The sequence below is a fragment of the Phragmites australis genome, chromosome 15 (assembly GCF_958298935.1).
Source record: "Phragmites australis chromosome 15, lpPhrAust1.1, whole genome shotgun sequence".
NCBI classification, from domain to species: Eukaryota; Viridiplantae; Streptophyta; class Magnoliopsida; order Poales; family Poaceae; genus Phragmites; species Phragmites australis.
The window spans coordinates 24,042,856-24,053,015 of NC_084935.1; the positions used below are offsets into that span (position 1 = coordinate 24,042,856).

The window sequence follows — 10,160 nt, forward strand, 5'->3', positions numbered from 1 at the left end:
AGTAAAAGGGTCAAGACCTGCTTCCCTCCTCACCTTCCCAGATTGGGCTAAAGGGAATGTCAGAGGTGCACCACTAGATTCTAGCCCTTGGCAGATTCCACAGAGTTCCATTTCTGTCAGGCAGGCAATTGGTGCCTTCTGAGGCCAAGCTTGTGCACAAACTGCAACCATGCATCTAATACCTGCAATTTTTAAAAGAAACGCTGGGTGGTTGCAAAATCACAGCAGTTTTCACTTGGCTTCATGTTGTTGTTGGACTTGGCATGCAGATTCTACAGCATGGTAAAAGTTATGCGATAACGTGTAGGTCAACAAGCATTATCAGCAAGGCTGAAGTATAAGCTGGGTGTTCATTTTTATGGTACAGTCACCCAATCCAAATATCAGAAAGTTTTGCAGTTTCTGAGTAGCAGGTATAGACTCTAGAGATAGAAGCACCAGATTACATGCTATGTACTTAGCTTATATGCTGATTCACATATGACATCAGAGCGGTTCACGCAAACATTACTGCATCTCGGTAAAATCTTGTGGAACTAACAGTGGCGCAAAATTTTGGAGCTATAAGCTGCCAGGCAAATGATTCTCAGAACAAGATGTATCAAAATGGACAAATCATTTGGCAATACAAGGGTCTGTTCTCAAGATGTCGAAATCTACAAATATTATGGATGTGTTGTCCTTGGTTTGCAAATTCCTAGCTTCACTTAATACACGATTGGCTACTTTATCCACTGAGGTGCTGTCATCAGCGTTCCTCTCCTTTGCCTGCAAATTGTGAGCGGAAAAACACCAATGAGAATATAAAGACTAACAAGAAAGGGCAACGCAACTGCGGACATCGCCAACTAAAACACACACAAGCACAGCTCTTTCACCTCAACAACAAGCTGTACTGCCCTTTTAGTGCTAATGACATCCCAGAGCCCATCACTGCAAACATACGAAAAACCTGAATGGTCAGGATGGTTGCATTATATCAGTAGTGTTACCTTGCTAGCATTGAGAAATCATGTTACCTAGCAATAACGGCGAAAGCTGTACATGCTTTGGTAATATGAACAGCCTCGCTCACATATGGCTCTGAGCTGAAGCGTGAGTCTTGCTCTTTTAGAAATTTATCTCCGAACATCCTGGCAAGATTTAGTCCTGTTGAAACAATAATGAACATTTGTTTGGCTTTCACCTTAAATGGTAAACAAAGAAGACATGCAATGGAAATGCGGGCAAAATATCATACCACTAAGACGAACTTCACCATCTTTCAGGGGCTGCCCAGTTTTTAATATCCTAGCTCTTTCGGTTGTACTTGCGACCCGATGATCTTCAGTCATATCAATCATCTTTCCATTGACACTGAAAGAAAATAGGTCATTATGGGGCTCGGAATCATCTTAGTAACAATGTTCTAATTCTACAACATATATGAAGTTGACAGGGGAAGCAAATATATTAGCTGGTAGCTTATATTAAATAGAAGAAAATCTCTATATGACTTCAGAAAAAGAAAGTGAACCAAGCCATATGTGACCTCATTACACAAGCTGAATCACCAAGATTAGCACACTGGGCAAAACAGTCTTTATTTTGATTGAACCAAATAAGAAGTGCAGTCGCTGTACAACCCTGAGAAGGGACAGATAAAAATTAGAAGCCATAGCAGTTTGTATCATCAAGGTAATTCAGGGAAGAGCATATAACTACTAATTGGTAAAACAATATAAATGCTGAGAGATCAGACTACAGAATTCCAGAAGCAAGCAATCGTTGCAAATTCTGGCTAGGCACAATTTTTCAAAAAACAGGCAACTAAGGGAAGATTTTTACATTCTAAGCTAGTAAGGACCTTCAAACTACTGTTTTCAGTTGATAATAGCATAGAGATCTAAAGTTTGGGAGCAATACTACCTAAAAATCTGTATGCAAGAGATGAATTCAATAGCAAGATTACCAACTACAGAAACTGCTTAAGTTTAGGAGCAAAACTACCTAAAAATCTGTATATAAGAGATGGGATCACCAACACGATTAGCACCAGACAAACTGTGTCATGAATCATGATCTGAATTCTTAACATCACTGCCATGGTTAGTTTCTTGATTATGCTGATAAATAAAACATGGAAATGCATAGCGTAAATAAAATCGAGAAGTATGGTTCAAAAACACTAGACAATACTACCTTGCAAACACGTACAGCAACCTTTCACCAAATATTAAATTCACTGAACTATTAAGCAAATAAATCTAAACCAAAACCTAGTTCGACAATAGCATCAGACAAAGAATATCTAGAGAAAAGGCGAACCTCATACTGATGATCAATTGCAGCTTCTGTCAAAGTAAAAGCATATCTAAGAACATCAGAAGCATCAGAACATGATAGCACTCGTTCTTTTGCTTCAGGATGAGATAAAATGTTTGCCACATTTTCTGGAAGAATCCTAAAAATCAAAATGTAAAACATCAGTTTTGCACGGCAAGATTAAAATGTTAATAAAACAGAATTCAATAAAAGTGCAGTTTCTGTTAGTAATAACTACTACAAGAATCCCCATATGTTAGGATAAATCAATTGCATTTGCATCAAATGAGCACAAATGACTAACTTGCTGACAGCTTTGGCAGCTCCATCCCCGCCATGTCCATCAAAAATTCCAAAGAGCCCAAACTGCAAGAAAATCAGGCATCAGAAATAAGCACAAGACTTTGTCAGAACTAACTAATTACCAACCTGTTCAACACCCTGCAGAGGACACTGGCAAAAGCTGATGTCCTCCATTGGAAGTTTCTTTCCACTTCTGCGGGCTACCATAGGGTCAGATGCCATACCCACTCCAGCAGGAACCCGTTGATTTTGCAGTGAAATTTGAACCTTCAGAGAGGTAGCAACAAAATCCAAGTAATGAAATAGAGATATTCAAAATGTTATCAGAGAACTAAGAATAGAAATATTTCTATGATTTCAAATATATACTGCATAGGTACAGGCACCAATAAACATGAGGAACCAATAACACTTCAATTTATGAATTGGGACCAGATGAACAGAAGTTAATGGACATTATGATGGTTGGAGTGTTTCAACAAAACCTCAATATGGAAAGTAGGAGATCCAAGAATGCACCCATTCAAACAATGATAGCACATCTCAGCAGGAACAAGTACTCCATTGCATTACTTAGCTAGTGCACTAACCAGTGTAACTTTCAGCTTTTCACTGTTCCAAAAGGCAGCCACCTAGCGCACCTAGGCGGTGCCTAGATGCTAGGCTACACCATCCCTCCTAGAGCCTAACCGCCACCAAGCCCACCCATGCGGAGATTGTGTGCTAGGAGCCACCCAACCGCCCACATAGCACTTTTTAGAACAATAGAATTACCAACTAGCCAATTCATTAACAATATGATTGATGCTAATGATGTACCATCCCTTCATGATATCTTCAATAACATGCTAGACCAACTTTTCCCTAGTTGTGTTGAGGGAGCAAATTCTTTTTTAACTTGAATTGGATCAAATGTGCAGAAATTCAATGGACGAGATATGACTACAAGTGATCTATGGTTCAGCATATGGGCTCATAACAAAAGAGCACCAGAGAATCATGAATGGAGGTGCAAATCCTTCTTCAACTTAAACTGGGTCGAACATGCAGAAATTAAGCATAAGGTGGATTAAAGTTGGCAATAGGTGATCTATGGCTGAGCATATGGGCTGGAAACAGAAGAGCAAACCCGCCGAATCATGAAAAAAACTATAAATAAATACTTTTCATATAACCACATCAGTGGTGGATTGAGTTCAGTAGACATGGGGCAGGTAAATTTGTATATTATGTTTGAACTATGTGTATACAACTGCCATATAAACCTACAAAATCAAGTTTTTCATTGGATCATGAAGATATCATGCATAGGTGGCATAACCATATGAGATCAATCCTATAAACATGTCATCTTTGATCAATTCTCAAAGATTCAGACTCCTACGAAACATGCAATGGAGTTCAGTACACTGCGTGGTTGAACCACTACTATGAATGAAAGAACCACAAAATATTTTTTACCAAACGTGGCAAAAGAAAAGAGATGCTGGAAGAATATCAGGAACTCACAGATAGTTTTGATGATGTCCCTAGAGTTATAATATCACCATGTGCAAGTTCAGCAGGATCACCCCAATGCCTAGACCCAACATCTGGATGGTGAACCGCCTGAGAGTTCAAGAAAGTTCCATTCAAGCTGCCCATGTCTACAAGTTCCCATTTCAATGTCTGCAACAATCCAATATATGAATGATCACTTTTTTGAACGAAATAGAAGAATCTTACATTGTGTGCATCACATAAATAACTGGAGGAGTCGAGGAGAGCAGGCGTCTCAAAGAGAGTAATTTAAACTACAGATATGTCACTATAACAGAGAAAACCAAATGCAGCTTTGGTGGCCCTACTCTATATCATTTTCTAGTAAGCTAATGACCCAAGCCTAAAATATTTTCATGATTACAACCAAGGAAAAAGGCTTATTCAATATACTTATGCTCATAAATAAGCAGCTAACTATTTAGAAGTGCTGACAAAATTAAGCGTAGCTAACCTTCTCTGCAGGGACAGTTCCTACCCAGTACTTAACAAAAGATGAAAAGGTTTTGAATTGAGTTATACTTGAACAAATTGCATCTCTAAATGATTAGGTTTAAAATATGTATCCTAGCATCCCAATTCCCAACATGAACCATCCATGGGAAAAAATAAGTTTGTCAGGTAATAAATTCTGACAAAAACATTCGTCTGAATCCTGATGGTCAACAGAACAGTACTTAATAGCATTACTTATTCCATTTTTTACAATGAGGCAATGATCTTAAAATGTGGAGATAAAAACAGTCAAATAGCATTAAGTCAAAGGCACAATAGATACACAAATAGTTCTTGAATAACTTACTTTTGCATTCCAGCTTATCCGAGCATGCTTCCCTGACACTTCAGAGTCCTTTAACACCAAATCACTTGGGGGAACTCTCCCAAGAGTAATCGGGAGCATAGAAGAGCTAGTTGACTGCCGGGAACAGCTTACTCCATGAGAAGGACCAGCTATGACCTCTAAATCTAGGCTGCTTTCTGCACTTCTAACAAAAGATTGGGTGAAATGGGCATACAAATGCCAAACTTTGCGAGAAATGGACTACTAAAATGTCTAAATCAAGTTTGAAGGATAGCTTACGATATGTTTTATCCCTGCCGTTACGATTATCCTCTGCAGAACTCCTCCTTTTGTGCTTTAAATCAGGTGTTGGCCAATTAGCTGGTGGTGTACGCTTAAGTGTGCTTCCTAATTGGAAATCTTCAGAAGTATCATTTTCAACATTGATTACATGAGTTTCTCCTACAAAATCCAAAGTGACTTTCAGTAACTGGAAAAATCACTTTGCAAATCCATGAGTGTACATATCAGTGCCAAGCAATCCAAATAAGAGGTGAATAGAAGTTATTTTCCAACTAGGTTACTAAACATTTGGGTATGATTATGCATACCTTGTGTAGCACAAGATTCAGCATGATAAATCCTTCCTGAATCAGCAACTGCATGACTTCTAGGCGAAGTGTTACTCCTATTTGTTTGAATCTTCGAAGATTCTCCTACAGTACTTCCAAGAAAACTATCACTCTGGCTAGAATGGTCATCCCGATTTTCAGAAAGAAGAGGCATATTTAGATCCTCGTTCTGCAAATAGAGAGTATGAATCATAAGACACCACTAAAAGCATGTCCACACTGCAATAAATGAAAAGAAGAGTTCGATAGAGATTTGTAGTGAAAGCACTGTGGTAAACAAATGTATTTCATTATAACTAGTTCTCAGAGCCTAAAGAAAATGTGAACCTCCATCCTCTTGCAAGAAGTAAGATAAACATTGGAGGTTCGAAGAACATAGCAGGCCGCAAATCAGCGATGCTAAAGCTTGTGCCCTAGCCTATGGCATTTCTCATAATACTGCTTCACTATCTTCACAATTATACAGATCGAGGCTCAATGGCATGTTCAGGTGCTAGCATACAAATGCCACAACTGGTGGCATTGGCTGTCGAAACAGCTTCATCAAGGATTAAGGCGATCAGCTTAATCCATATGCTGCAGCATTCCATTAAGTGGCATTGCCTAGCTGACATACTAGATACTCTGATCATCTGATGCTTCTAACAGCTTTATGAGATACAATTGAGCTAATTAGTTACTTTCTATTAAGTAATAAGTGTTCTTTTCTCAAGTGGGCACAAACTTGGTATCCATCGTTATTTATGATTTCACCAACTAAAAATGCAATAACCAATCCAATACTGTGATCATTGAGCATAAAAATCTAATAACAATCCTTCTTTCTTTCATACGTCTAGGCAATCTACTGGCCAAATCATGGCACAGAAGCAACAAAGACAACCTAATCAACCTCCACCATCAAACAGCTTCAAACCATCAATGCAACAGTTCTCTAAAACCATAATCTACCCAAGACACAAGCAAATGGACATGAACAACCACCTATCGACCTCAACACCAGATAAATCGCCAATGTTCTAAATAAGAAAGGACGAAATCGTAAGAATAAGGCCTCCAGGGCCACGCCCATATATCCACACGCTGGTAACGCGGCAACCAAGAACCCCCAATCCCCAATAAACCGGCGATCCACGTCTCCACAATAATCTTCCAAGAAACACCGGGACCACCGATTCGCATCACGAAACGCATCACGAAACGCATCACGAAACACCGCGCTTTCGCCTCCCGGCGATTCGAAATAGGAAGAAGGGGCCAAGAAAGCTCGGATCTTGACCTGGACAGCGACCGGGCAAGGGACCGCCGCGGCGGCCTCGAGAACGCGGCGCTGCCGCCGCCACCATCGCCGGAAGGCGAAGACGACGAGGACGAGGATGACGAGCGCGGCTATGGCAGCAGCGAGGAGCGCCAGAGGAGGAGCAGCCATGGAATGGGGGAGGGAGAGGAAGAGGGGGCTAAGATGGCTGCATCGCCATCGCCATTTCTTCGCTCTGCGCGTGCGCTTGTGCTAGCTAATTTGTTCTCCGTGGGTCTCTTGGGGAGCCTATTTTGGGAAGCACAGCACATTTTGTGGTTTTCTCCGTTGCACACATGAATGTTGAGCACATTTCATGTCACACCCAAACTTTTATTCAAATTTCACTTTTTTCGCTTCAGGTTTGTTTCTTGATTTTTCTTTTACAAAATATTTCTATGCTGATAACAAAATGTAGTTAAAATTAGTTCATTGCCACGAGTAGCATATTCACTATGTTATCTCTTGTCCATGCAGATTGTTAGAAACTGTGACACGGCGTAGAAGGTGAGAAATATGGTATTTTCTTCGTTTATACTAATCTACTTCAAAATGTTTTTTTCCTATATTCGGATAATTCAAGCTAAATGATTTGTTTTCAATGAAACCATAATACATGAATAGACATGTACACCTCAGAGGCGTTTCATACACGTCAATTTAGAATTCTTCAAACATCTCACATATTAATCTATTTATTTAGGGGCAATTTGCTATGTACCATCGTGAAAGTTGAAAAATATAATCGGTGTGAGGATTAAATATGGGCCATAGACTTATATATTATTCTCACAGCCAATAGTATTTTTCAATATGAGCACTTTTGTGATGGTATTCACCTAATTTTACCATTTATTTATTATGTATTGCAAGCTTCTCAAAACTTTCAGAAAAATATCGCTAAATTAATCTATTTATTTAAAGATGACACATATTTAGATAGTGGCATGTGCTGAACAGTTGATAAATCAAGATGTTTAGATAGATCCATAAGCACCTGCAACATGGGGCACTATCTTGTTATGGGTAATAGTCCCTCCTTTCAATTTCGTAAATTTGTTAGAGTGATTGTTTCTTATTTGTGCTCAAGGTTCGCCATATAATGTCGCACAACCCTGCTATACGTACCACCGAAACGTTGGATTACGTTACGACTTGTGTACTATTGCACTGGTATTGTAGCAACACTTGACCGTAAACATAGGTCGTAAGGCCGGATCGTACGTATAGCATTTTTCAATATCGTACATCCTATTAATTGATTGCATAACCAAGCCTAGAGAGCATAAGAGAAACACATCAGGAACACCATTGAGGACAAAGTTTCCCCTACGCCATCTCCCGAGAGGTGACACGAGGGCGCCACCGCTAAGAGCCCCCACCCTCCGATCACGTGCGGCCGCTACCGCCTCCACCGTCCATCGATGGCGCCAAGTGGTCGCCTTTGCCTTGCCCCTTTCCACCTCCCCCTTCCCTTCCTCCCCCATCCTCTTTTCCTTCTCTTCCTCTGGCAGATCGTCGATGGTGTCATTGGTTGGTGGCAGATCTAGTGTGGCATCTGTTAAAGTTTTCGGGTCCAGTTTCTCTTATAAATTAGGTCAACTCTCCCATTCTTTTTAATATATGCTCGGCTCGAGTTTAGCTAGCCATGTTCATTTTTTTAAAAAATAGACTAGCTAAATAGGTATGTTCCCAGGACCCTAGGTATGCCATCCACTAGCTGGTGTTAACATTGGGTAGAATAGTAAGACTCTTTGATATACAGTACTTCCTGCATTGTACAATACATAATATTTTAGTCTCTTTAATTTTATTCAAAATACATGTCGTTTTACAATTTTGAGGTAACTTTACCTTAGATTTTTCAGTCTCACCCCTCCATTAAGTCATCATTCCCAATGTAAATCTCATTTCTAGTCATGCTACATCATTATCACTCATAGGTCAATATACAATAAAGAAGGGTAAAATAGTCATTTTATCTTTTATTTTGATACCTATGTCAAAATTTAAAACATCATGTATTATAAGATGGAGGGAGTAATACTAGATCTATATAGATCATGATTAAGAAAAAACTTATATAAACAGTGAGCACCTCGCACTGTCCTACGGCACGACAATAGTATGTTGTCCAATCGTATTTGCTGCAAAGTCTTTAAGGAGTCTTACTAAAAGATATTCAAAAAGTTAACATGGCGTTAAGTGAAAATCAACAGAGGCAGTAACGTGTACTTCATCGAGGCACGGTGAAGCCAGCACTTGCTACACAACACAGGCGCGCGGCGAGTTGCCGTTGGACAGCCGTGGCCAACCCAGGCCCGAGAACTGGTCTCACGACCGTGCAGTGCAGGAGAAAATCCTAGTAGCAACCAATCGCAGCAGGGCCGACCAAACCACCCACCGTGATGACCTGCTCGCTGCTGAATGGCCGAATCATCGTGTGGCCACGCACTCCAGTGTACGACTAGTACTACTACTGTACAATAATTAGCAGCATCGTTTGGTCCGCCACTTTGGATCCAAATTTAGTTAAATTTAGCCAGAAAAACACAAGGACAAGCATAGGGACCCAGAAAGAGATTATACTCGACGTTGATCACCATGTGGAACATTTGAAAAGAATGCAACGGGATCTCCCTGCAAAGTGCAAATGTCCCTCCTCCAGACGAGCAGGAAGTGGCTGACATAGCAAAGAGAATATCACCCAAAGAAGAGCAGTCCTGCCCTTTCATCCTCTGCGGTTCCGTGTTTGAAGGGAGATTTGTCTTTGAAAATAACTCGCTCCCTCCTACTTAATTGAACGGTAGAGTTCTGGTCACGTTCTCGAAAGACAACGGGGCTACACGAAACAGCCAGAATGGTCGCGGATGCTTAGTTTCTACTCAAGTCGATTCATTTCAGCTCAACCACCTTTTTTCAAATGTATCTTTCTCATTCATGCCGAAGGCATGACATGGATTAAGTGCTATGCAAAAGATGGACCCAACAGCAACCAAACCATGGCCCTACGCCATCCACATCAGTTCTGTTCCAACACCGCAGGATAAACTGGGTCATATGCTCTGCGAAACTAGGGGCGAAAACCGAAATTACTGTGTTTTCTGAAACAAAGATTACTTTGTTATTACATATACGTGTCATAAGATGGATACAAAGCAAAGGTAATAAGGTTTTCTGTATACAGAGCAAACACAGGGAATCATCGGTATGAGCTAAATCTCAAGAGCAGTTAACAAGTGTTACCTAGACACCCGTATCTAAATTTATTTACTGAGTTGGACACTCCGAATCCAAGTCGAAT

The 10,160-nt window shown here is 40.2% G+C and overlaps 1 protein-coding gene across 1 annotated transcript; it reads right to left on the bottom strand.

Moving 5' to 3' along the window:
• Positions 1-493: 493 nt before the first annotated feature.
• On the bottom strand, positions 494-7,134 carry LOC133892722 (protein phosphatase 2C 70-like). The gene is made up of 13 exons (XM_062333658.1): positions 6,839-7,134; positions 5,539-5,728; positions 5,228-5,389; positions 4,949-5,124; positions 4,117-4,275; positions 2,734-2,874; positions 2,609-2,670; positions 2,308-2,443; positions 1,532-1,626; positions 1,241-1,356; positions 1,020-1,149; positions 879-933; positions 494-768 (listed from the first exon to the last, which is right to left on the bottom strand). The coding sequence occupies exons 1-13, from the start codon at positions 6,986-6,988 to the stop codon at positions 616-618; spliced, it is 1,725 nt and encodes a 574-aa protein (XP_062189642.1). The 5' UTR covers positions 6,989-7,134; the 3' UTR covers positions 494-615.
• Positions 7,135-10,160: the final 3,026 nt, after the last annotated feature.